Raw genomic sequence first — 27983 nt, 5'->3', positions numbered from 1 at the left:
ACTTAAGTCGAGATTTAGAAAAATGAGACCTTCTTACTTTCTCCTGGGCCCCTGTGTGATGGTATAGACCAGGAACTCATGTCAGAACATAGCCAGCGTCTGACCCTCTCATCTGTTTCTCCCTCCCCAGGGTACTGTTTGTTCTTTCAGGAATTACAGCTGCCCCCCAGGTAGGAAACCTGGAAGCCAGTTTCTCCTCACTGCCTCTTACCCTTGACCCTTCTTTTCCATTCTCACTGCCAATTCCAAGTGTTACTGCCTCGGGCCCAAAGGGTTGTAATAGAGTCCTCACGTTATTGTCCCTGTGCCTTTGCATGGCCTGAAACGCCCCATCTCACGTGTGCACTAGAGTCCAAGTTCAAACATCACCTTCTCTGTGGGGCCTCTCTGACCCCGGGATTCGGCCGCTCCCTGTGACACAGACCTCCACCCTAAGATGTTACAGAAGGAATTGTCCAGGGATCAGCTGTGTCACCAGAAGCACGATGCCTTGCTTAACTTTTTCAGCCTGTTTCTTATATGTCAGATAGGAAACATAGCAGGGCTTTGGTGAGAGTTCAGTCAAAGCAGCAGATGGAAATGACCATTTCAGGGCTTGCACATAAAAGGGGACTCAGCCTTGTTTCCTTTGCTCTTTCTTCAGTTTTCACAGCAGACTATTAACTCTTTGAAGCCTGGGACCTTGCCTTACTGGGTGTCCTGCAGAGAGCATGGCATAAAGGAGGAGCTCAATGCAGGCAAATAAATATACCACATAAATGGAAGAATGAAGAAAAACCTTCTCTGCTCTTAAGACTCTCTGTTCAACCCCACATTTGCCAAAGTAATACTCCTTTGGTTTGGCTTTCAACACACGTGTCACTTCTTGTTTAAAAATCACCTATGAGGACTTCCCTGGTGTTTCAGTGATGAAGACCCTGTGCTTCCACTGCAGGGGGCACGGGTGTGATCCCTGGTCTGGGAACTGAGATCCCGCAGGCTGCACGGAGCAGCCAAAAAACAAAAACAAAAACAGATGAAACTTAAAAAAAAAAAAGAAAGAAAGAAAAAATAAAAATCCCCTATGATTCTCTAGTACAAAGGTTCAAATTCCTTCCTTCAGATTCAGGGCTCTCATGATCTGGCCCTAAATACTGTTTTTGGTGTTATTTCCCATTATTCACTGCTACAGTCCTTTTACTGTCGCTCTTCCGGGAGGTCTATTCATTGCCAGCCACTTTCCAAAAAGTCCTTTCCTTTCTTATCCCCGTCTTTGCACTTTCATTCATACTTGGTTTTCTTACTAAAAGGCATTTCCTTCTCTCTGCCTAACCACTTCCTACACATCTGTGGCAGAGAAAGCTAGTTGCTTCCTAATATCCCTAAAGAAATTGAAGAAAGTTCCCCAGTAATTCCACCATTTAACATTTGGACATGTTTTCTTCCAAGCTTTATTTCTATGCATTTAAAAAATATTTTAAAAAGTATTAATTGGGGGACTTCCCTGGTGGTCCAGTAGTTAAGACTCCATGCTTCCAATGCAGGGGGCCCAGGTTCCATCCCTGGGCAGGGAGCTAGATCCTGCATGCTGCAACTAAAATGATCCTGCATGCCTTGTTGAAAATCCTGCAGGCGATCAACTGGAAAAAAAAAGATCCCGCATGCTGCAACTAAGACCTGGAGCAGCCAAATAAATAAATATTTTTTTAAAAAGTATTAATTGGGAAGCAGTTTCTATAATGACTACACACTTACTTCTACTTGCATAAACAAAAAGAAGCAAATAAAAATCACCATAATCCTACTATCCTAGCCAGTGATTTAACCTTCTGGTCACATGTACCCTTTAGGCACATATTAGTATTTAAAAGAAGTCCATTCGTTTTTTTCACAAAGTTGAGATATTGTGATCTATCTAGTTTCTATTCTATTTGGTTAGCATTATGTCAAAAAACATTTTTCATGTCATTAAGGAAGCTCGGTAAACATAATTTTTAAAAAAACAGAAGCACAATATTCCATTGTTTGAGCAAACCATAATTTACTTGGTTTCTCCATTGCTCCACATTTAGTCTTTCTTTTTTTGAGTTTATTTTAAACAGTGCTACGATGAACATTTTTGTGCATAAATGTTTGACCTTGTTTCTCAATAGCCCCTTAGGATTACTGCAGTAACTACGTTTCATGAGTGTTTACCATGTACCAAGCATTAGCTGCAATGTTACTGTACTGAATTCTCATAACAATGCTATAAAAGGTAGATATTATCATTCCCATTTCACTGATGAGGAAACAAAGGGTAGTGTGCTCAACATGCTCAAAACCATGAGAGTAGGGCCAAAATTTAACCCGACCAGTGTGACTCCCAAGCCCATGCTCTAAAGTATGAACTTTTTAAGGCTCTTGATACATTTGCCAAATGACTTTCTAAAAAGGTTGTTCCAATCTACACCAGTATATAAGAGTGTCCATCACTCTTATTTCTCCCTCTTTCAAGTGATTGGTAGACATTTGCATTCAGTTTTCTGAGCTGTCTCTTCATGTAGTTTGCCCATCTATCAGTGAAGGTTACCACAGACCACCAATTAGCTCAGCTGAACTTCCCAGTGGCACGCAAAGCGGTGATATTTCCCCCAGAATCTGGCCACATTCATCCCACTCTGATGTGAGAGTGACCTGAAAGCTATAAAATAATGTTTTTTTATACTGGGAGATAGAGCCTTCTAGGCCTGTTGATCTGTGCACAGCCTAGAGGAGCCTTCGTCTGGAAGCCAGTGCCGTATGTAATTTGCATGTTCAGGAGCTGTAATCACATATGAAATGCTTTCTTCTTTGTACATGAGATGCTTCCTCATGCGTATCAGTATAACTTCAAAAGAAATAAAACTTGGTTAATTTCAAAGAAAATAAAATCAAGGGTTTGCTATCATTCAAGTATAAAAGTAATACAATGAAGACAATTCATTGATTTTCTTTAAAATGCCAATATCATAAAAACTCTGCAGTTGGATTTTGGGTGGCATTATGGATGTGAACAATCCCCTTTTGGAAGACTGAGTTCACCTCAGGGAAGCACCTGAAATGTGTTTTCTTAACACAGTTCTGATGCCAGGTTTCTTCCAGGGCAGTTAATGTCTTGGGCAGTGAGACGGGACATCCGCTGCTCACCTGTTCGGCATGCTTCTCTGGGGTTCCTTATATACTGGTATCACCACCATTCACAAGCACCCACTCTGTGTTAGACACTGGGAGGTGTTCTACACACACCTTGGTTCTCATCTACACAATAACTGTGCGAGGTGGACAGGATTTGCTCCAGTCTTGAGATGAAGACGCCAAGGCCCAGTGGTCACAGGTTAATGGGAGAACTGGGAACCTGAAAACACAAACCTGGGCTCACTGGTTGCACCCCTCTGGCGGAGGGCTAGTGGAATGGACCATTGGTTATGAATGGCTATCCCTCCTACTATGCAACTGGCTGGGCTGCATCCAAGGGGGAATTTTAATGGATCAGAAGAAATCTGAAGAGCAAATACACATGCACTGCTGTTTCAGATTTCTATGCTAAACATGCTGTGAAGGTGATGAAGGGTTACTGGTACCTGTCTCCCCAGACTGAGAGGTATCAAAATCCATTCTTGCCCTGAGCTGTTGTCCTTGATAAGCTAGTAACACACGCTTACACGACTGTTCATACAGTCCAATGGACATGCTCTACTGCCTTCTTTTCTCAGCTTCTCATACAGGTTATAAAAGTCTGGAGACCCTGCATCGTGCTAGGCAGGTACTATGGTAAAATATCCTTCTTCCTCTTTCCTCCACTTGGTGTGACGGGTCTGGAGACAAAATGATCCTGTTTGGGCCGAGGAGTTAACAATGTCAGGGGCTGCTGGTGCCAATCACTGAGGGATGGGCAGGGCCTCAGACAGGAAAAGGAGACTTGGAGGATGGGACCCTGGCCGGTAGCAGGGATGCCATTTCCTCTGGGCACCTTCTCCTGTGTAGGGAGAGGAGTGTCCCAGATGGGTGATGCTAGGGGCAAAGGTTGAAACAGCCCCTACTCTAGGAGCTGTGCTGGTGGTGGTGGGCAGGGGGCGTGTTGGTTGAACCCTGCGCATATAGCGCTCTCTCTTTTTAAAAATACTTGATGTATTCTGGTGAAAGTATTACCATGGCTTCCTCTGCTATTAGCTTGAGAGCTCCAGGATAGGATCACATGATCCTATCCTGTCCTCCTCGGTACTCAGAACCTGAGCAAGAACCGAGCATGGGACTGGCATTTAGGAAATACTGAGATGAGGGCTACAAGTAAGTCACAGTCTGTAAGCTGCTCTACGTGGCCGTCTGTTACTTACTGAATGTATTTCTTCATTAAATATCCTTGAGCTTCTAGTCAAGTTATATTTAGATGTTGTATCTCGTCCCAGATATCCTGGGGAATTAGGTAAGGAAACTAAGGTATCTGTGCCAAATTGTAAAGGGGCAAACAATACCCCCCCCCCCCCATTAATTTCCCTCCCCTTCTCCCAGGAACAACAGACATGATGACCGAGAGTCCTGACAGGGAAAGTGAACTTCGGGGAGGAGAGCTGGGGCGTTAACAACTGCCTTTTGGATATTCCCCATTTTTAGTCTTGGAAAATCTAACTTTCATTCGATGAAGGAAAGTAGCAGGTTTCTCACCAACACTATGCCTATATTTTATGCCTATAAAAAGCAGGCAACAGCCTGCACGTTTAGGGAACATGCGATAGAATCATCTGTTCTGAACTGGAGCTGACATCTGAAGCTTCTCATGGTCCTAACCTGCCTGGCAGGAGCAGTGAAAACTACAAAAACCTAAAACATCCTGGCCTTTGGTAGGAGCACCTTCTATATTTTGCATTTTTCTAATAATAGCTACCTACTTAAGACACTCTGCTAGTTACATCATTATACTACCACTAATCCTCATAACTCTGCAAGGTAAAAATATTACTAAACCTACCTTTACAGATGAGGCAACCAACGCAAAACTTTTGTAATTTTCCCAAGTGGGAGGCCCCAAAGGTCTTGAGCTTGTGAGAACCTAAACTGGCACCAGAACCCCTTGTTTTTGCTTCTTATGTCAGATGGCTTCTGTTATGAGTGATATCCACTGTTTTCTCTAAGCTAATTTTCAGACTTCTTGGTCTGCAGAATTATTTTTTTTTAAAGGTCAATGATCACTCATAGGTTCTTTTTCTTTCTTTTTTTAATTGACTCCCATGTGTCAATCAAAACAGTTTGTGCATGCAATTACAGTTTTCAGAATGGATGCTTGGAATGGAGCAATATGAAAGTAAATGGAAAAAAAAAAACCAAACCTTGGCAACTGGTTTAGTAAGAATTACACTCCTATGCTTGCAATCCATGAGGAATTTGCAGAATTTCCCCTTCCTGAACTGAACTTCTCCTTCCTTCCTTCATTTCCCAGGTTGGCTTAAATCCTGGCTCTTGCCCGAGGCCTCCCCTCAAATAAAAACTCCTTTTTCACACCATGATAACATGTATAGATCACCCCAGTCAGATTGCTCATTTGATCACTTAATTAGAGTCTGCCTTACAATTTTGCTTAAATGTGTCTTGAGCTTTTGGTTTTTACTACTTTCAGTGTCAAGGGCACATGGGTTAAAGGCTACATTTCTTTTTATCCCTTTTGTAACAAGATGGTACTGTGCACATTGAAGTTGCTCAATAATACTTGATCTGTGTATAAACAGATGAAAAATAAGTGAATTTGGAAACTTTCAGGGAGTAAGTAGATTAGGATGGTATAAATAACAGACATTTTAAAATGTACTTCAAAGTTTATAAAATGCTTCTCGAGCAATCTCATTTGTACCTCAGAATAACACAGAGGAAACTGGCTTGGAGAGGTTAAGAGACTTGCTCTTGAAACCCAGATCCCCTTCCTCCAAAGCTTGTTTTATTTCCATTACAGTTGACTCTCAAACATGAATACGAGATTAAATGTGGAGCCAGCCCCCTCCCATAAAACATCCTCACCAGCAGAGGGCGCAAGAACATGTATAGGTCTTGAAGTAAAATTTGCATACTGGCCCAGCCACTTTAAGAGCTAGTGACCTTGGGCAAATCATTTAATTTTTCTGAGCCTCATCGGTAAACTACTGATGATAATCCCCCCTTCCCCCTTTGCAGAGTGGTATAAGCATTAAACGTATTCTGTGGCTAGCATATAACAGGTGAACAGTAAATTGCACCTCTCCTGATCCCCATACAAAAATCACAGTTGTTAATCAGCTATGCTCCAAAATAAGATAAAAATTTAGAAAAAGAAGTAACAAAAATAAATAAATTAAAAAAATAAAACTGCCAAAAAAAAAAATCACAGGAGCAGTTAATTCTTGTTTGACACTTTAATAAATATTTCAAATTAGTTTGCATATTTGACCCATAAAATAGCCTAAATGGGCAAATAAATGAATGTTGATGAAAAAATTTTAATACCTAATGCTGGCAAGAGTGAAAAAGCAGACTGGAACAACTTTTCTGGATAGAAAGCCTTAAAAACATGATATGTCTTTTGCCCCAGCATCTATTTAACCTAAGAAAATAATATTGGATGGTAGTGAGATTTAGAAATACAAAAGATATCATCATCACTCTTTATAACAGCAAAAGAAGAAAAAACCTAAATGTTCAATGTAGGGCACAGGCTTAATAATTATAGTTTCTCCATCAAATCGAACAGTGTGCAGCCATGAAAATGATGCTATAGAATAACATTCTAAAAGGAAGGATAATCGCAACACAGCAAGCAAAGATAAGACACAAACAGCCCAATTTAACTTTTGTTTAAAAATATACACAGGACAGAAATCAAAATTGTAATAGTTATTTCCATAGGCGATGAGATTGTTAGTAAAGCCTTTTTCCCCCTACTTCTCTTTGCTTATTTTCTAAATGTTTTGCAATTAACACGTATCACTTTTGTGATTAAAAAAAGTTTTTTCTTTTACATGTGCAGAGTTGGTTGTTTTTTTTTAACACTGCCTGCCAGCACAACTAGACCAGTAGTCAAGTAAATTAAGTTAGTTGTAATAAAGTAACTTGGAAGTTTCCAATAGTTAGTTAAACAGAGTAATTAAAATCCTAATGATATTACACAGAGCTGGTCTCTGCCGCAGTAAGGCTGCTCTAAATAGACACTGGGTTCCACTTTTTCAAAAGGCCTAAAAACAGCATGAAATAAAAAATGAACAATTGTTCTTGGAAAGGGCCATGTGCCATGTTTGTCCTAAGCCACAGTAACCTGAACTCACCCATATCTCATCCTCCAGGCTGGCTGCATGTCTCTAGAAGGGTGCATTTGCTCTACATTACTCAATTTACTTTCCTGAACTTGAAATGGAGTGGAATGTCAACGTAGAGTTACCCATTAGCTCCAAGGCTAAATTTAAACCTTTAATTAAATTAATCCCTTGATCTTAAACACACTGCTTCTCCCTCAGGAAAGTGTAGAGAGGTTTCTTAGATGTTACAGAATTCAAGTCAGTGCGACAATTGTTCCTACCGCATTTGGTAAGTCACCCAAACCTCATAGCGAAATCTGCACACGTTTTCCGACCGCTCGCGGTAAACCCTCCTACCCCCACCCCCACCCCCACCCCAGGACAGGCAGTTGCTGGGGGTGGGGCTGGGGTACAGCATTCTGCGACCCTTCCCGGATCCAGAGTTGCAGCTTGGACAGGTACCCATCTTTATAGAAGACACTGTAGGTGCCAAACCGATGTTTATGAAATAAATGACAAAAAGGAACTGCGCATATTGTTCCCAGTTTATATGGGAGAAAAAGAGATCAAAACCCACAAAAATTTGCAAGGTGACAAGGGAAAAAGGGTGTGAGGCCATCTTAGCTTACCTCGGTCTTCGTGGAAAACGGAGCACGTTTCTGGGCCAAAGTAAAAATTTATGTTGGCCTTTGCTAAGAGATGGAAAGTGACAGCACCATCAAATGGAGATGTGTCAATCAGTCTGGCCACACGAATGATGTTCGCGCGCCTAGATTCTTAGGCACCGCGGAGTGTGCATTTGTATCAGGGCTGCATCCTCAGTCTGCGAATGAATGAGACAAACTCAGCGGTTAGCGACAGCTTTATGCTGGGACTGTCCACACAAGGGCTGTGGTCCTCCCCTGTAACTATTAATAAGGACTTATTTCGCGGGGCCCAACCGCAGCGCGGGATCCAGTTAACAAGCTCGGGGGCCAAATCCCTGCGTCGCTCCAATGAATTGTCCCGCACACCCACAACTCTCCCAGGACCACATTTTCACGCCGTGACCCACGGGGTTCCGCTCGCGACTCCAACTCCCAGTCCAAGCGCGGCGGGGAAACGTGCTCGCTTCCCTCACCTGGGCGCGCGCCCTGGGAGCCACCAACTCTCCCCGCAGTCGGCTGGGACTACCTCGCGCGCCCGGCCGACCTCCCCCCGCCCCCCGCCCCGCCACGCCACCCGCTCGGCTCTCCCTTCCTCCTCCTCTTCCTCCTCCTCCTCCTCCTCCGGCCCCCGCCTCCCGCCGCCTGCCTCCGCGGCCGCCGCCTGCGGCTTTGTTTTCCTCCCAGGTTTCATTCCCCACACGTGATACTGTGTTTTTGCAAAGAGCGCTCCGGAGCGAGAGCGCGGGGCGCGCGCACCTATCAATACGGACACCCGGGCCCGCGAGCCGGAGACCGCGGGGTCGCGGAGGGCCCGGGACCGAGCCCCCCGGGCTGCTGGCGGGCGGGCAGACGGCCAGCGAGCCGGTCGGCGAGCCGGCCGGCCGGCCAGCCGCGCGCGTGGGCCGGGGCGGCGGCGCCCCCCGCGCGAGCACCGAGGGGCGAGCATGGCCCGCCCGCTGGGGGGCCGGGCCGCCGCGCACGCCGCCCGCGCCCCGCGCCCTGCCCAGCCCGGGTCACCGGCGCTCGCGCCCGCCGCGTAGCACTCGGGCGCCGCTCGCTTCTCGGGGCACCGCGGAAATACCGCCGCAGACGGACACAATGGCGGCGACGGCCGCCACCGCCGGCACGGCCGTCCGCAGCGGCGGCAGCAGCAGCGCCGGCACCGACGCCGCGGGCACCAGCAGACTGCAGCCGCCGCCGCCGCAGCCCCAGCCCGCGCCCGCCGCGCCCGCCCAGCCGCCGCCGCCGCCGCCCGAGCCCCCCAGGAAGCCGCGCATGGACCCGCGGCGCCGCCAGGCTGCCCTCTCCTTCCTCACCAACATCTCGCTGGACGGCCGGCCGCCGCTGCAGGACGACGAGTGGGCCGGCGGCGAGGAGAGCGGCGCGGCCAAGCCCGGCGCGAGGACCCGGCTCAGCCTGCTCGCCGCCGCCGAGCGGGGCGGGTGCGGCGCGCTCGCTGCGGCGGCGGCGGCGTTGGCCGCCGGGTCGGGCCCCTGCCTCCCGCCGCCCTCGCCGCTGCCGCTCCTGTTGCCCGGCGGCCACGCCGCCGTGCTCGGCCCCGGGGCGGCCCGAGGGTTCGCGGGCCCCCTGGGCGCGGGCCGGGCGTCGGGGGAGCCATTGCAGCCGCTCCGGCCCGCGCCTCTCGCCGCCTGCGTTCAACCGCAGCTGCCCGACGGGCCCGGGGGCGCCGGGCAGGAGGAGCTGGAGGAAGACGATGCCTTCGCCAGCGTGCACGTGCCGGCGGCCGCCTTCCTGGGCTCCGGGACCCCCGGGAGTGGGAGCGGCAGTCGGGGACGCCTCAACTCGTTCACTCAGGGAATCCTGCCCATCGCCTTCTCCAGGCAGACCTCGCAGAACTACTGTTCCCTGGAGCAGCCGGGCCAGGGGGGCAGCACCGGCGCCTTCGAGCAGCTGCAGAGGTCCCGGTGAGTATCCAGGACGCCTCGCGCGCCTTACCTCGCGTCCCTTCCGGCCGGCTCTGTGCTGCGGGGCACGGGTCGCTCCCACTTCCCGCGCCCTGCCGGATCCCCGGGCTTCTGGCGCGAATTCCCAACCACGAGGGCACGCGGAAGAGGGAAGGTCTCTAGGGAGCGTGTGTGTGTGTGTGTGTGTGTGTGTGTGCGTGCGTGCGTTCACACGTGTGTGCTCGAGCCCGGCACCCACAAAGCAGAAGCAGCGTGCTCATGCAGTGGGTCCGGAGCTAGGGGTAGCGGGAGCCCACTAAAAGGCGGCACCAGAACCTCCCATTGTAAGGAGGAGGTCACGAACTTCCAGAAACCCGGTCCGGACCCGGAGAAGCACTCTGCTTGCGCCAGGCAAGACAAGGCGGGGCGCAGAGTTGAGCCGTGGGTCCGGCCGGCGGCTGAGCGGCGCGTGTGAGCCTGAACTTGTCGCAGACACGCCGTGAGTCCCTCCTGAGAAATTCTGCCTGCGCTCAAAGTATTCCAGTGTCCCAGGAGAACTTGGCATTTTCCATTTGCTTTCCTAAGGAAAGGGAAGCTCTTCTTACATTCCCTTGAACCAGGCCTTGCGTGTGGGGGACAGGGAGGAAATAGGGCTTGAGGATCCATTCCAACGTGAATTTGCTGAAATTAGTGAAAAGGTTGTTGTGTTTGCTCGCTGAAGTCGTCTGCGGGTATCAAGCATCTTAGCAAAACCGTGAAATGTTGGACACTTGCTTATTCAGGGAAGCTAGGTCTGTATTGGTCAGTGGGACTGGAGGTTGGGAGAGAACAGGAGTGGAAGCCCCTAGAAAGTGCAGGCCTGTTCCCTGGGAGGGAGCATCCTGGCTTGTTAGTTAGGAGGGCCTCCTAGGCTCCCCATGGCCCAGTTATTTTAACCTTCTGGGGCCTCAGTTTCCCCTTATGGAATGGAACCTTGCCAACATGTTGCAGGCCTCAGGATGAGAAGGGAGAACCTTTCCTGTTACAGCCTCTCTCCTGTAATGCTCCTCTAAACACGTAGAGCTTTTTCTGGCCTAGGTAAGAAGGTGGCCTGTTGGAAAACTTAACTTCCTCCCCCAATGGATAGGTGGGGAAGAACAAGCCAGGCTCCTCCAGAATTTTGTTCTGAGTCTCTTTCTTCCCAAATGGTGAATCCTGACCCTGCTTGGTACGTGGCATCCTAGCTGAGTGCACGTGGCTGCGGGCAGGGGTGTGGAGCGGTTGAACAGCCTTGTGACTGCACGGATGATTAGTGACACTGGGCTGGGCACAGGTGACAGTCCGGGCCTGGCATTTCTTGTCAGAGCATGCCTCTCCGTGTTAGTGGGCCAGCGCACAGAAGAGGAGGGGAATCCCTTCCTTTCTGGGTGAGTGGTGCGGACTCAGCAGTTTCTGGGGAGCTTGACATCACACACTGGCTCTTAATGACTCTACAGTTTGAGCCTGAGCCCAGCTTGTCCAGCGGGTCAGCACAGGAGTTGTGATAAACATACGTGTTATTCTAAGCCAGTGTGCAAGACTGGCCTGTGTCTCGTGGTAGACAGATGTGTTCCTGTGCTCAAAACAGCTGGAGATCAAATTACCTTACACTTTGTCTCCAAGAATCTCATTTCAGGGGACACGGAGGAGCTTGTGTGTTAATATGTCTGATCCAAAAAATAGCCAGATTTAATTCCTGATCCTGTAAATATGAACCCCTTGGATGTTTTATTGATTCCCCCCAACACACACATTAAGATGAGTTAGTCAGTATAAGATGCTTCTTTAACCTGACAGTCACATTCATCCTACTACTTTGGAATTACCTATATCTGGCAACTTGACAGGCATTTTTCACAATTACAGCTGTCAACAGAAAGTGTCAAATTTAATGTGCAGAGAGGAAGTGAATGGGTAAAACAGGCCTTTAAGAAAGGCCTTGAAGAGCTCGCAGGGCCACTACTCATGGAGTGGCCAGGAACTTGGAATCTCCTAGAACCTAGGAACCTGTTTCCTACACCACCCTGCTTTCAAGAATTTTGTCAGAAGTGTGTTGCTTTTATGATCCCTAGAGAGTACTTTCACCTGCCGAGATGAATTGTGATATGGAGTACAGACCTATTTGAATAAGGCCCAGGCCAACTGAAAGAATGTCATTGGCTTTCCTGGTGTGCCTCCCTCGAAGAAATTCTGCTAGCCTGGGTGGTTCCATATACTACTTCATAGATGTTCTCCTGGGGTGTCGTTTTTAAATCATATTATGCTTTCCTTGGATTTGTTTCTTGCAATTTAAAGAATTCCAAACAACCTTGCTGGTCAAAAGTGAGTTCTTGGGCCCTCAGAGCTCTTACAAATACAAACCCTCAGGCCCTACTCTGGACTACTTGAGTGCAAATTTGCACTTTAACAAGATGCCCAGATGATTCATATACCAGTGAAAGTTCGCAAAGCATTGCCATAGTTAATCTGAAATCTGCCTTTTTTTCTTTTTCCCCATGAATTTGGGATTTCATATATCCGGTCTGTTGCGGGTACTTAAAAAAATCAGAAGCTCCTGATCTGAAATCTTGAAACCTTTTCTTTTTTACTTCCGTCTGGACATTTGTAAAACTAATCACAATTATTACTTGTACTTCGAAATCTTGAAATATGATAGGAGAGTCTCTGTGCCCAGGCCTTGGCACAGATGTGTCGATGGACTGATAGCACCATCTCTGTACTCTGGGCTGAGTCTTTGACACTGACATTTATCCCAGTGAATTCTCACAACCACCCTGTGTGTAGGTTATTTCTCAGACTCAGCATTGGCCAGGATAAGACCCTGAATCTTTGTTATCCAAGCCTGACGTCTTTCCTCTGCTACTGCAAGGTATCCCTGTGCCTTGCATGCAGTAGACCCAAGGAGAATTTTGAAGCTGTTGGCTGTAAGTGTTTGTCCAGGATACAGCAGGCCAGTCGTGCTCATGTAATTCTGTACTCCCTTTCCTAGTCATCCTCCCCGCATTCAGCCTTGTCATTTGGGGTCCCTGTCTTTGCTGCTACTTACTAGTCTCCGCTGAAGTGTATGGAGAACCCAGGACCACGGGTCTCGTGGATGGGGCTCCAGGCCTGCCTGGGAGGCCAGCACGCTGGGGTTTGTGTTGGGGTTTGCTCTATGGCTAGGGAAGCCAAGAAGATGCCTTCTAGGTTGACACCCTGCTGTGTTCTCTGCCCCAGGGAGGTGTTAATAGGTGAAAGGGAGTGTAAATTTATAGGGTGTGTTTTAAGGCCTTCTTTTACTTTAAAGATTTCACCTCAGGTAGCAGCTGGCAGCCGTCCTGGGTCACTCCAGTTCCTAGGGCTCCTGAATTGCAGAGTGGAGCCCAGGTGAACAGATGTGCACCTTCAGGCCTGATTGGGGGGGGGGGGGGGGGGCGGGGGCGGTGCACGGGGACCAGGGTATTAATTTAAAACGAGGATTTTGCTTTTTAGAACACCTCTGTTAGCGTGTGTCTTGTGGAGACTCGGGTCTTAAATGGAAAGAGCATGTGGTGCAGAAGGGTCCCAAGCCTTGGGTTCGAATCATGGTGCCTCTGCACAGCCTTGGGCAGGAAGTCAGCCTCTCCAGGGAGCCCCGGCCTGCGTCTCAGACCCTTTCAAGTGCACATTGCACTCACATTTATTATTGAGGGCTGACCGTGTGTGGGAGCGCGTGATAAATGCTGTATGTGTTATGTATAGAAATGAGTTTAGAGTCACCTGGGGCTCTTGAGAAAAGGCAGATTCTGATCCTGCGGGTCTTCCGTCTCTAGTCTGCATTTCTAACCAGCTCTCTGGGAGGCAAGTGGGCCGCACCTTGAAGACTTTACCGCTGCTGTGATTGTTCCTACTCTAAGGACCAGCAAACCAGGACTCCGAGAGGTTAAGTAATCTGCTCCAGGTCACTTACCCCTTGGGGCAGAGCTCAGGCCCACAGCTGACTGCTTTGGAGCTTTTAACCAGCCCCTCTTGGGGTGAGACCTGCACTGATGCTGGGTCAGTGGTGTCCTCTCTACTGAAAGAAAAACACGGGCTAGAGCGGGGCTCGCCAACCACAGTGAGAGGCGGCTGGACTTCTCTCCCCACTTGGTCACCTCCCTGTTTTGTGACTTCAGGCGAGTCACCACACTGTGTTCCAGCTGAAAACACCTGGCCCTTCCGGGTTTTAGACATCACGAAAGGACTTTGATCTGCTCCTCGGTAAGCCAGCCCAAGTTATTACTGAGCCATCTTTCCAGCAACGTGTATTGTGGAAGCCAAAGCTGCAGTCCCCGGCCGGGCCAGGCCCTGGGCAGGATGCTCACCCGCGACGCCTGCCAGGGCCCGAGGCCAGGGCCCGAGGTTCACCCACCCGCCGCCTCCTCCTTACAGTCACCAAGTTGTCACGTCGTGGGTGAGCTCAGGAGGGGAAATACATTGGAAGCCTGCCCACTCCTGGCACGTGCCCAGCAAGGGCAGCATGTTCAAGTGTGACCCTTTGCCCTCCGGGAAGGGTGGAGGAAGCCAGAGCCTGGCTCTGCACCGTGTCCCCGTAGCCGTGCCAGGGAGCCCTGCCTGCCTCGACTTTCTCGCCCTGGGAAGGAGAGTTGTTAGGTAGGGAGGGGGCCACGGGCAGGTGGCCTTTGAACACAGCGGGAAGGAGCAGTAGGTGAGGCTGTGCGAGGTCCACAATGTCAATCAGGAGTGCCAAACGGGAACCCTGCCCCACCCCCACCCCCCCGGGCTCGGGGCCTGCCCCTGCCCTGGCTGGTCACCTCGGGCAGGTCGCTTCACCCCCCGGCCTCTGTTTCCTTCTGAGAGAAAGTGCTGGGACAGGTGAGCGCTGTGCTCTTCCAGGCCTAGTGCCCCCGGCGTCCTGGCCCTGTGACCTGCCGTGGAGGTCGGGCGTCGCACCTAGGGATGAGTGGATAACTGAACCTGAGCATCAGGTGCAGGGGAGGAGCTGAGTTTATCCTGGGAGGCTCCAGTTGGCAGGACATGCGCTAGTGAAGGAAGGAATGGGTTTCCCCGGGTAGAAGGGAGAACTTGAAGAGACACATTCAGCTGTGCTCCCTATGTCTGGGGAGGTGTCACAACTGGCCTGCCCACTCCAGGAGGCCATCCAGGCTGGAGGCCATCCAGACTGGCGGCCACTGCCGCTGAGGCGGTCTGGCCCCAGCACCTCCACCCCGACCGCACTGTGGAAGTGATCTGTGGTCCCCCCCTCTGTTGCTTTTAAAGGGCCTTTAGGTTTACAAAGTGCTTTTGTAGATGTTAATTCCAGCCCCCAACGGCACGGAGGGGCAGGAATCCAAGGTCACGGAGTGAGTAAAGGGTGACTCTAGGAGCTTTGTTATCTATCAGGTATGTCGTGGAGGAAATTCTAGTTTGGGGATGTTGTATTACTTTTTCAACAAACGTGGACATGATAAGCATCAGTTACAAGGCACCACTGCCGGTTATGGGAGGTGCAAACATGAATGTGGTCCCTGTCTGTGTTGGAAGATGCAGGTGGATGGGCTGATTTTTTTCCAGTGATGATGAGAGCTTGGTTGGAGGTGAGCCTGTTTGAGCCTCCACCAGGGCAGGGACACTTCATGCCCCCCACCGTGGGACCTGGCTCTGGGCCTTGATGCTGTATTTTTATTTAACTACCATGTGCCAGGTGTTGTTCTAAACACCCTACGGAGGTCAGGTGAGTTCACATTTATAACAGCCTTTGGACAACACCCCTGCCTCACCCCTATTCTGAAGCACAGAGAGGTTACGTTACTGGCCCAGGGTCCCCCAGCCTGTCCGTGGGAGCTGGGTTTGAATACAGGCGGTCTGGCTCCAGGATCTGGGCCCTAAACCACTTGTCTCCGCTCAGCTGTGGTTTGAGAGAGGCTCAGAAATGCTTGTTCAACTGGCTTCAGCTGAACTGGGGTGAAGGTGGCGTACGTGACCTCAAAGGGCATTGCTAGCCCTGTGGTTTCCTTATTTAGGTATCTGTCTGTCCCTCAGGGAGCATCTCTGTGCGTGAGGGCCCAGGGTGCACAGGAGCCTGTGACGACAGCGATCCGGTCCTGCCCAGGGCCTGCCCACTCCCCCATCCTGGCCACACCTACATTTCTGTCACCTTTGTTACCTCTTTAGTGCATCTGTGCTTCCCGTGCCTTCCATTGTTCCCAGGGAGGTGGGAGAGGAACAGGAGCCTGACACCCCCAGAAACTGCGGTTGTGGCCCTGGTTTTGCCACTTGGTGATGAGGCTCTCATCCATGAAATGGGAATAATAATAATATCTCCCTCCTGGGCGCGGTTCCTTTCTTTGGACCCTCTGTGTCTTCTCAGCGTCACCCCTTCCCCCTAGCCCAGGGGTCGGCAGGCTATGGCCCACGCACAGTCTGTGTATAAATAAGATTTTCTGGGACACAGCCATGCTTGTTCCTTTCTGTATTGTCTTTGGCGGCCCTTGTGCTACAAGAGCAGAGTAGTTGTGGCAGAGACCCTGTGGTCCACAGAGCCTGAGCAATCCCTCCCAATTCCTTCCAGAAACGTATGAGACCCCTGCCCCCGCCCAGGGCACTGTCCCCAGAGATGTGGGCTGATCCCCTGGTCTTCCCTGTCCTTGTCTCCTGGAGGCTTCTGGCTTCTGTTTGGACCTGCCATCCCTTCTCCCTGGCTGACAGAGGGACCTTTCTGAGACCCACCCCCGATCCAGGCAGTTTTAAATTCCTTGTGTGTCATGTGCGGCTGCCCTCCGGCCGCCACAGCACCCTCCCTGCTCCCCTGCGTGCCTGTCATCTCCGCGCTGTGCTGGCTCTGCAGAGAGCACCTGGGTTTGGCACCCACAGGCATCTCCGTGAGCAGCGTCCCCGCCAGTCACCCCTTCCTCCCTTTCGGGCCCGTCATCCTGCAGAGCCCCCAGGTATGGTGCTGAGCACGCCCTCCTGGGGTGATTTTCTTGCTTCCCTGTGGGTCTGTGTGAGCCTGCCCATGGCCCCTCGCTGGTTGGGGAACTTGCTGGTGACAGGCCTGAGGCTGCCCCCACCCTCGCGCAACTTCCTAGGTCCTTTATTTTCACCCAGCAGTCACTCCCAGCCTTTTGTTTGGTAAAGCAGCCAACCCACCACCTCCTTCCCTCAGTCCTGCAGCAATGGACCTTCCTCCTTGAACGTTTCTCCCCCCATCGTATACCCACTCGCCAACCTCACCCCACCCACAGCGGCTTCTCCGCCTCCTCAGGGATGGGAGGTAGCACCTTTCTGCATGCTGTGGGCTTCACATCCATTATTTTGTTTTATTTGTGTGGCAATCCTAAGACACAGGGATTATACCCATTTTAGAGGTATGGACACTGAGGCTTGGAGGGGTTAAGGAAGCTGGTCTGAGGCCTCATAAGTGGAATCTAGAGCTAGAATTTGAGCCCTGGTCTCTCTGGCTTCTAATCTGGGTTCCTGCCGGGGCTGGGAGTGTGCTGGACTGGCTCCTAAGACTCGGTAGGGACGAGATGACTGAGGAATCTGAGCTGATTGGTAACTGAGATCAGTCACGGTGGCAGTATCTGTACCATAGGAATCAGCCAGTTTTACAAGCCAGGGTTTTGCTGTTTTCCTTCCAGAGACCTGGTTTGTCAGCACGTGTGCCAGGGGCCCCACCACATGTCTCTTTGTTCTCCCCTGGAGGGCTGTGCAAAATGTCCTCATCAGAGGAAGAGTGTTGAAAACCAGACATTTTAATCCGAATCTGTTACTTCATATAATTCTGTGACTTTCCCAAAGGGTCACCACCACCCATTCTTTACCTGAAAAATATATCTGACAGCCCACCCCACCCTCAAGTTTCAACCTGTGTGCAGTTTAAAAGCCAGACTTTTCAGACACTGGGGCTCAAACTGACTGCTTAGTATTATTTGTAGGAATCATAAAATCATTAGCTGTTACCCTACTTTACAAACTATGTAATGTATTTTTATTTCTGTTTGGTTTTTAAAAGTCTACAAGAACATACAATCAATCAGGGTTTCCTGGCTTTTTTCCTTTTTTGTTTGTGTTAGCATTTTGGATAATTGCACACTAGTTTATATTTAACGGGGTTATCATTGATGTGGTTTGGGGTTTATTGCTGCACATTTGGTCACAAAGACAAAAGCTTATAACACAGAGCATGCAAATAACTAGGAGTTTAGGACTTTGAATATTGTAATCATGTGTGTGTGCATGAAAGTGCCCAGTCTTATCCCTGATTTAAAGGCTAGGATGAAGGCCTTCCCTGGCGGCCCAGTGGTTTAAGACTTCGCCTTCCAATTCAGGGGGTGCAGGTTCCATCCCTAGTCAGGGAGCTAAGATCCCACATGCCTTGCGACCAAAAAACCAAAACATAAAACAGAAGCAATATTGTAACAAATTCAATAAAGACTTTAAAAATGACCCACATCAAAAAAAATTTTTTTAAATAAAAATAAAACAAAGGCTAGGATGTACTTAAGTCTAATTCCGTGACAAATAGATGACAAGCTATTCAATGAGAGACTAATAAAATATTTGAGAATGCCAAAAATTTGTGTGCCTAGCACATTGATTTTTATTTTAAAGCAGTTAGCTCATTTACCCAATGCTTTAATACAGCAAAATGTCTACTTTGATCATCTTAGCAAGGGGGTAGGGGGACTGGAGGACAGGCAAAGTCTATAATGTTTCGCTTAAGGACTAAAATTACCATGCTTGGGCTGGGGGATGGGCAAAATAGGTGCAGGAAATTAGGAGGTGCAGACTTCCATGTTTTTAAATGTCAAACCACTATGATGTACACCTGAAACTGATATACTACCGTATTTCAACTATATTTCAATTTAAAAAGTAAAAAAAAAAAATTGGAATGTTGGGAGATAAATGGTTGCTCTGATGTTTAAAGGTAGTTTTTTTTTTAATTTATTTATTTTATTGTCTGTGTTGGGTCTTTGTTGCTGTGTGCAGGCTTTCTTTAGTTGTGGTGAGTGGGGGCTACTCTTCATTGTGGTGTGCAGGCTCCTCATTGCCGTGGCTTCTCTTGTTGCAGAGCACGGGCTCTAGGCGCGTGGGCTTCAGTAGTTGCAGCATGTGGGCTTCAGTAGTTGCAGCATGTGGGCTCAATAGTTGTGGTGCACGGGCTTAGTTGCTCCGAGGCATGTGGGATCTTCCTGGAGCAGGGATCGAACCTGTGTCCCCTGCATTGGCAGGCAGATTCTTAACCACTGCGCCACCTAGAAAGCCCCTAAAGGTAATTCTTGATGAAGTTTTTTACATTTTTATTGAGTTGAATAAAGTTTGCTCTTGGAGAGGGAGGTGTGAGGAAGGAAGATGAGATTACAGATTCCTAGGTGATTGTGTGAGTAATTGAGGGATTCATTTTATCCATTAGAAGACGAACATCTGATAATTAAATTCTACTTACTTGTTTGGGGCTTTACAGTTCACAAAGTGCTTTCACATAAAGTCATTTTCAAAAAGGCAACGTGGTAGCTGTTTCATAGACTAGGATTGAGACCATGAGGAATGAGTTGACATGTTCATGGTCACGTACCCCACACATGGTAGAACTGGAATTTTGAAACCTGTGTTTTCTAATTCCAAGCCGAGAGTTTTAAAACAAACCACAAACTCTAATGTAGTTGCACCACTTAAGAAAAACAAAGAATTCTATTAATGCTGTAGCATTTAATTCTCCTTCCTGCCCCAGATCTTCCATTTGTACATTAGTTAACCTCCAGAGAACAAAAATTGTAGGGCCTCATCCATTTCAGACCTAAGGGCTAGAGTCCCTCCCTCATGGTCAGATGTTAAAGTACAGGAAATACTGGGCTATATTTTTGGCCAGCAGCGGCTTCTCATCCAGCAAGGATGCTGATTTTCATGCGATAACCTCGAGGGACAGGCCAACAGAGAACCCTGGTTTGGGGCCTGAGTTATGGAAAATTTTCCCAATAACAATAGCTCTCTCCAAATAATCGTTTGGTGTCTGTTCCTCCTTTGCCACACCCCTGCTGCTCTGCCTCCTTTTCAGCAAATTGGGTGACGAGATTCAAGAGTGGAGAGACCAGCCTCGGAGTCAGACAACTCTGCCACTTAGCAGCACCTTTTGGGGAAACTCATGTAACCCCTCCGAGCCCCAGCAGCCTCATCTGTAGGATGGGGATAATTCCTGCTCCTTTGGGGTGTTGTAAGCATGAAGATGAGAAGCGCGTAGCAGAGCTTTGGTCATTTGTGGTTGCTTGGTAACACTGTAGCTGTTCTGTTCACAGTTGCCCTGTGCCACCAGATACAGTCAGTCAAGAAGCAGTGGAGAAACTTGACAAAGTCCACTCAGATCATCCAAGGTGGGGCTTTTTGCCTCCAGACAGTTTGCCAATTTTCCACATTGTTTCAATTTCATGAACAGTAGTAAAATAAAACCAGAGCAGCTGAGGAAAACAACACCCTCTCCATCAGGTGCTGCATTTTGTCCCCATTTATACTGGAAAATGATAGTCCCTGGGACAGGGAAGCAAGAAGGGATGAATTCACACTTCAGCGTCATACCCTTCGAGCAGCACAGCAGTGAAGTTAAGAGCAACAGCTGGTCTGGTTCCCATGCAGGCGTGGAAGATGCTGCCCTGCCTGTTGGAGCCTGCAGGAGGGGAGTGCTACCTGCCAAGACAGTGCTGGAAGACGCACCTCTGCTCCCTCCCTTTGCAGAAGTCATATCCCTCCTCCTGTGGGCTGGGGGCTGCCTGCTCAGCCTCCTTTTTCTAGGCACACTCCACCCCTGGAGTGTGAGGGCTGCTGGGGGCATCCTCTGGGTCCCTGTGGCCATGACCACAGAGTGGGTTGTGTGCTGCTCTGGTGACTGACTTGGCATCCCCGCCACCATGCAGGTCCCTCTGCACCTGGTCGCTACCTTTGCACTTTGAACCCCCTAGGCAGACAGAGTTGGGGCTTGTCCAGGGTCCCCAGCGTAGCCCGCGTGGCGTGGGGTCAGCAGAATCCCACACCCCTCGGCGTGCTGGCTTGTTCACACGCCTCTGTGTGAACCATCAAGCCACTTGGTGGCTCAGGGATCAGTGGGACCAGCGCCCGCCTTCCAGAAGAGGGGAGAATTACAGGTGGAGGCAGCGGGGCTCCCCTTTCCTGCTCTGGAGCAGGCGGCTGGCTTGGAGGTGGCCCCAGAGCTGGGCCTGCAGGCGGGCGGGGGCCCTGCGCTGAGCAACCGGCTTCAGAGGAAGGAGGGAGGCTGTTGAGCAGGGACAGGTGTGAGTAGAGCTGGAGGCAGGTTGGCTGGAGGAGGGAGCGCAGTGCCTTTTGTTTTTAACCCTTTGGCATCTTACTTGTTGCTTCAGAAAGATGAAGCTGTGCCTATTCAAAATTTTCTGTTCTGGGGGTTCATCTATTTTTACACATAGACAATTTTAGAAAGAGTTTTGGGGGTTCGTGGACGCTTGGACATTTCTCCCTGAGGGAGGGAGACCAGCGAGGAAGCTGATGTCAAGAGTCCCAGAGAGAAGTGAGGGCCTGAGCATAAAGGCATCAGAGGCCTCTGACATCTCTAACTTGTCACCGTGACGCTCAGTGACCACACACATTTGGGGCACTGCCTGTGCTCCCTGAAGTCCTTCGGTTCACCCATCTCTGCACCTCTTGTGGGTATGAGGTTGAATAATGTCCCCCCAAATTCATGTCCACCTGGAACCTCAGAATGTAACCTTATTTGGAAATACAGGCTCACCTTGGAGATACTGCAGGTTCAGTTCCAGACTAGGGTGGAGACGGTGAGGGGATGATTGACTCAAGACGAGATAGAATTGACAGGACTTGTACATGACTTAGGTGGTCCCTGCCATCATGGAGCTTATGTCCAGCTGGAGAGAGACTTGAATAATCACCCATAAGTGTAGGGCTGCGGCTGTGGTGCATGGACAGAGGGGAGGGCCTTGGTCGTGTTGGAGCTTGTGATGAGTGCTGTGGTGGATTTGACTTTCTTCTGTGGAGGGGGGCCTGGCTTCTGGAGGTGTCTAAAGAGTGAACAAGTGCTGGGAGGACAGGTGCAGACCGTGGACCAGCCTGGGCAGGGTCTCTGGTGGGAAGAAGTAGGGAGACATGGAGAAAGTAGATGAAGCACAGGCAGTGTGTTTGGAGGGAAGACACAGGTGGGAGGAAACCAGTGTATCGTTGCAGTCCAGACAGGAGATGGTGGCCATTTGGGCTGGAGTGGTGGTGATGGGGTAGGGAGAAGGGGGCAGATTCCACAAAGACTTAAGATGCTGCAGAATGGACTTGGAGATGGATTGGCTGTGGAGGGCGGGGGAGACAGAGGTATCAAGGGAGGACCCCCCACCCCGGGTTTTCTAGTGTGTGGACTGATTGGATGGCAGTGCCATCTCTGTGACAGGGAGGAGGGTGTGGGCATAGTTCCATGCTATGCGTTTAAGAAATAGTCCGTAGAAGATGACCCTGTTTCTTCTCATTGTCTTTTTTCCCCCATAATCCTGTGCCTTTACTGTCCAAATAGCTCAAGGTGATATATATATATAGGGTCATAAATAACTTTTTGACTGAGGATGTGTACATTTTCTACTTCATGAGAGATCATCTCAGGTTTTACACTCATTTCCAACTCTTTTGGTCTAAAAAGCCTTTTAAGGTAAATGTTGAGCATGTCAATTTCAAAAAACCAACTCAGATTTTGTTCATTTTTTAAAAATTTTATTTATTTATTTATTATTTTGGGGGGGGTACACCAAGTTCAATCATCTGTTTTTATACACATATCCCCGTAAGATTTTGTTCATTTAATTTCAGTTAAAGATGTAATTTCTTTTTATTAAAGAAAAAAATACCCTTGAGCAAGATCATGAGATTTATATTGTCACAAATTGATACCAGATGCCCACCTTTCAGACAGACTGCCGAGCTAATCCGAGAGTGTGAGTTGGAAAACAAATCACTTTGCCATTTGGAATGCCAATTGATATTTTAGAAGTTTCTTTTTGTTTTCAAAGGGAAAATAATGCATATTACAGGCCCAGCAAACAGAACTTTTATAAATGGCAATTAACAGAGGCTGCCCAAGGGAGGAAGTCTCCAGTTTCTTATTATAACCCTGGCAGAAGTAATCGAGGTGACATTTTATTAGTATTGGCATCTCCCGCTTGCCCTGGGAGCTAGTTCAGCCTGTGTAGCCATGTCCAGAGCCAGTAGCTTCATTTCCGTGCTACTTCAACCTCAGGTCCGAGGAGACACACAAGAGCCCTGTGTCTGGGGCAGCGGGCCTCGTGTGGTCTCCAGAGGACCCCATGCTCACAGGGTGCCTTGCACATTTTCCCCTAGTGGCTTAAAAAAGTGGCTTTTTGTTTTGAGTCTTACTTTGGTCTCAACAGTGTTCCCTTCTCCTCCAGGCCGTTTTTCTTGCTGGCGGTGGAATGACGCATAAAGTGAGTCTTGAGTAGCCCGACACCTCTGCCGCGTTCCTTGAATGCTTTCTAAAAGGTGCCTCTGTGTGAGAACATGTGCCGATTTTCCCATTCGAGTTGTTGGAGAGTCTCCCGGACGACCTGACCGGAAGAGCCGAGTCTGGATCCAGGCTTCTCACCCTGGACGCTGTCAGACTTGGATGGGAATCCCTCTTGGAGGCTCAGCTTGGAAAAGAGGATTGTCAGAGCCGGGTGGCGGGAGGATCATGGGAGTGGAGTGGAGCGGGGTCGCCTAGAACAGAGGGGCTCCACGCCCCCCAGATGGGCCTTGGTGTTTCCTACAGCAGCCGGGCTGTAGACGTTCAGGTGGGCGAGAGGGACCTTGAAGAGAGGCCCAGAGCGGCGAGGCTGCCGTGGAATGAACAGAGTGCCCGCGCCCCTGCTTGCTGGGGTTAGTATTGGCCAAAGGCTTCTGGGCTGTGGATAGATACCTGGGGCGGGGGCGGGGAGGCAAGACTGAGCTCCAAGTACTTCAGTGTTTCCTCTTTAGAGCTCAGCTTTGTCCTCCTCTGTGACCTGCCTCTACTCCAAAGGAGTGAATTTGTATCACTATTATAAAACTTTTAGCTCATGCGGTAGTACATAGATGTGTTCTGTCAAGTGGCTGTGAGCCCTTAGTGAGCTGCAGACACTGAACGCTGGACCTTTGCTGCCAGGGAAACACAGGGCGGGGGGCCGGCCAGCCTCTGGTCACATTTTTATCATCCAGTCACTACATAACCTGGTTTTGTGTGTGTCTCTGCTTGAAGATACCTCATCAAATATATATTGTTAATTCATTAGTATTGAACTCACAGCCAGCAACTCATACCTGGACAAAGCTTCTGTCTCCCAGGTTTTCCCCATTGGTCATGTACTAGACAGCACATGGCCTGGAGGCCATTTTAAATGGCGAAATCACCAACAACAAGCACGAAAGTGCAAAAAAGGTGGCAAGCATGCAGATAAATATTAGCAGGAAGGCAAATTTGCAGCTACGGAATCTGCAGAGAATGCGACTTCCCCGTGCTTTATCCAGGTATACGTGCGTGCTGTGTTCTGGAGGCTCCCCACGCCTGAGCTATCTGGGGGGGGGGAGGGGGGCCCATTTTCTCTTCTACCAAGGCCTGTCCCATCCATTCTCATATTTGTTCCTGATAACACCCTTGAGTTGGTTATCAGGCTGCTGAGCTGGCCCTAGTGTCTTCCCTTTATTGATGAGGAAACCAAGAACCAGAGAGCAGACATGACTCTCAGGTCCCAGCAGAAAGTGGAGTCTGACTTTTCTTCCCCCTCTGCTGTGCAGGCGCAGTTACAAGAGTGCTTTAAAGAATAGAATTTAAATGCTGACATCATCATGTAATACTGTTGAAAAAGTTGTCTTCCTAATAATTTCTCTGTGACTTAATCAGATAAAGGCGTGTAGCATTGTGACTAAGACTGTAACTTCTGGAGCCAGACCTAGGTTTGAATCCTGGCTTTGCTACTTCCTACCTGCGTGACTTTGGGCAATTCCTAAACAAAGTGAAACCTTTTCTGGCTTTTGATTTCTTCGTTTGTAAAATATAATGTTAACACCCAGTGTGTGTGGTTAATATGAGAATTCTGCAAATTAATTCATATTTGGTACTTAGACCTGCACCTGCCTTAGACCCTCTGTGCGTGAGCTGTGATGATTATTTACCCGACAGGTGCTCAGGAAATGAGTGTCCAGTCATCAAAGATGGCTTTTAAATTAGGCAAATGGTAAAGTATGGTTGTAATGGCACGGCCCAGAGCCAAGAGGAGATTTTGCAATTTTCCAGTCCTTTTGATCCATTTGGGTTATGTAGTTCAGACCTGGAAAATCTATTTTAGAGCTTTATTTATCCAGTTTGACTGTCAGCAGTCAGCAGATTAAACAGACTTTTGTCAAGTCCCTGCCATTTTTGATGAGTGGACAACTAATCAGATGAGCAAATATTAGCGGGCACCTGCTGGGTGCCAGGCACCCTGCTGGGTTTAATAGTCCCTGCCTGTGAACATTCAGTTGGTAGAAGACAAGAATATGAGATGTCACAAGGGGAGAGTGTAATTAAGGCATGTAAAGAGCAAATTTCCATGTCACCCAGAACCTCCGTCTTTACAGCTACTCAAGAGTATTTAAAACTGCCAGAGTTTTCCTTCCCTTCCTGCTGCAACTCAGCATCTGGTACAGATGTTAGTCAAAAGCAGTCGTGTGTCCCATAGGAACGGGAACCATCCCAGGACCCATCAGACATGTACCTTTCTAGGCAGACGCCAGACAGCCAACCCAACTCCCTGGTAATGCTTTTCATGCCACCAACAGAAGATAGAAACAAAGGATGTAGCATTATTTTCACATCTGTGTAATTACGATATGGTAGTGATTTGGAAAATCGATTCTTTTTTTCTCTCTGCAAGCCCCACTCTTGGGCAGACAAGTTACTTTCTGCATTTCTTCCCTCCCTCCACGGACCTGGGTCTCACAGTTGAGTGGCACAAAATTAATCTTTTGAGGGGGGATGCTTCAATTAGAAAGAGGGACGTATGGCAGCAGGCTATGAGAACAATGTGGGAAATTTCTCTTTGCTTTCTAGAAACAGTTTAGAACTTTCCAGCCCTGGGGGGTGAGGTGGAGCTTTCTGTTACTTATTTAAAAAATTGCAGGGACTTCCCTGGTGGTCCAGTGGGTAAGACTCCTCGCTCCCAATGCAGGGGGCCCAGGTTCAATCCTTGGTTGGGGAACGAGATCCCTCATGCCTGCCACAAGTAAGTTCCCATGCCATAACTAAAAAAGATCCCACACGCCACAACCAAGATCCCGTGTGCTGCAGCTAAGACCCAGTGCAGCCAAAATAAATTTTTAAAAAATTGCAGACCTGAATTCATACTTGTGTTTGTATCTAATATTAAACTTTGCTTTGCCTAACCTGCTTGCCTTCATAACATAAGCTCTCCAGAGTTCTCTTGTTAGAAAACTCCTATTTTGAGCTTCCTCAAAAAACTGAAAATAGAGTTGCCATATGATCCAGAAATCCCACACCTGGGCGTATACCCAGACAAAACTATAATTTGAAAAGATACACACACCCCTATGCTCATAGCAGCACTATTCACAATAGCCAAGACATGGAAACAACCTAAATGTCCATTGACAAATGAAAGGATAAAGAAGATGTGATACATACATACACACACACATAATGGAATATTAGCCATTAAAAAGAATGAAATAATGCTATTTGCAGCTACATGGATACACCTAGAGATTATCATACTAAGCAAAGTAAGTTAGAAAGAGAAAGACAAATACTATATGATTTCAGTTGTATGTGGAATCTAGAAGATGACACAAATGAACGTATCTGCGAAACAGAAACAGACTCACAGACAGAACAGACTTGTGGTTGCCAAGGGGAAGGGGAAACCAAGGAAGGAAGGATTGGGAGTTTGGGATTAGCAGATGCAGACTAGTATATGTAGGATGGATAAACAACGAAGTTGTATAGCGCAGGGAGCTATATTCAGTGTTCTGTGATAAACCATAATGGAAAAGAATATGAAAAAGAATATATACAATTGAATCACTTTGCTGCACAGCAAAAATTAACATAACATTGTAAATCAACTATACTTCAATAAGATTTTTTTAAAAAGAGAGAAAATTCCATTTCCTTAAGAGGAAAGGGCACCTTTCCTATAAGCAAGTATTTTATGACACGTTTCAAGTAGACCTTTTACCCTAGATGGTTTCTTTCTACTGTATACACTTTTGTCAGTGAACAAGTGATTCTTTCTTCCGTGTCAGTGTTTATTTAGCCTGAGGCGTCGGTGCAAGATACGCTGCTAAATAGATTCCAGTCAGATGATCCTGGCTGTGTGAGCTTATAAAAGACATCTGTTGAAGTTTAAAAATAAATAATTAAAACACACGTACAGACAAAAAGTTAGTTGCTCCTAGCGAGATTAAAATTAGTCTGCTGTTCCACAGGCTCTTTATATTTTTCTTAAAAGAAGTTATGATTTTTTTTCCCCATTTTTGTCTCATCCTAAAAATCTAGATAGGGAAAATGATAAAGGTTTGACTGGTTTTTTAAACTTGTTGTCAGGTTATACTGTTAAAATAGCCTCACCAGGTGCTAGGATTCTTCTCTCGGGAGAATTATCCGGTAATTCTTGTCTGTGGCTACTCTGAAACTATCTAAATAAGAGGAAATTCTCCCAAGTGAAGACTTTCAGAAAGATGTGTTGATTTTCAGATAGCTGTTTGGATAGGGGGTGGGTTACTAGAGTCTTGAATTGAGAAATGGGAAGAGACGGAGGCAAAGTCATCTTCCAGTTTTCTTTTGCAAGAGCTGCCCCAGGTGCAATGCCAAGTGCATGGTGTGTGGAGTTGTAGACGGCCATGCTGCCCTGTGCTGTCATGTGCACTGCTGTGTGATGCCTTTGTGGCCTGCCCGTCTGTCCAGCGGGCCTTTCCAGGAGGGACCTCAGGCACGTCTGTGTCTGATGTCATTAAAACAGAAGGCCCAGCGTAGGTGGGGGGGGGGGGGGGGGGGCATGCACTTCCCCCCTCCCCCACCATATGTTCTCTGTAGGGGCCATATGTCCTGTCTGGACTTCATCCTGAGACCCCCTGGTCAGTGGCGCCCCCTCGTAAATACTAACTGCCCTGCGGACTGTGATAAAAATCCTGCTTTGAACATTAAAACAAATAAA

General features: G+C 48.5%; 1 protein-coding gene and 1 long non-coding RNA gene across 4 annotated transcripts in view; one reads left to right on the top strand and one right to left on the bottom strand.

The window, feature by feature from the left end:
* The window catches only part of LOC130831494 (uncharacterized), a 70084-nt gene extending 60035 nt beyond the window's left edge, over positions 1-10049 (bottom strand). Inside the window, exons 1-2 of the long non-coding RNA XR_009048063.1 lie at positions 9857-10049; positions 7883-8076 (exon numbers count right to left, since the gene is read on the bottom strand). This is a non-coding gene — a long non-coding RNA (uncharacterized LOC130831494). The remainder of the gene's footprint in view (positions 1-7882; positions 8077-9856) is intronic.
* CABLES1 (Cdk5 and Abl enzyme substrate 1) overlaps positions 8857-27983 on the top strand; it is a 107307-nt gene continuing 88180 nt past the window's right edge. For all 3 annotated transcript variants that reach the window (XM_057699697.1, XM_057699696.1, XM_057699695.1), the window contains exon 1: positions 8857-9825. In XM_057699697.1, coding sequence (XP_057555680.1) covers positions 8999-9825 — 827 coding nt within the window. In that variant the 5' untranslated portion in view covers positions 8857-8998. The remainder of the gene's footprint in view (positions 9826-27983) is intronic.

This window comes from Hippopotamus amphibius, chromosome 11 (genome assembly GCF_030028045.1).
Source record: "Hippopotamus amphibius kiboko isolate mHipAmp2 chromosome 11, mHipAmp2.hap2, whole genome shotgun sequence".
Taxonomy (NCBI): domain Eukaryota; kingdom Metazoa; phylum Chordata; class Mammalia; order Artiodactyla; family Hippopotamidae; genus Hippopotamus; species Hippopotamus amphibius.
Note: the sequence above shows the minus strand (reverse complement) of the source record. Positions and strands in the feature narration are given on the sequence as shown.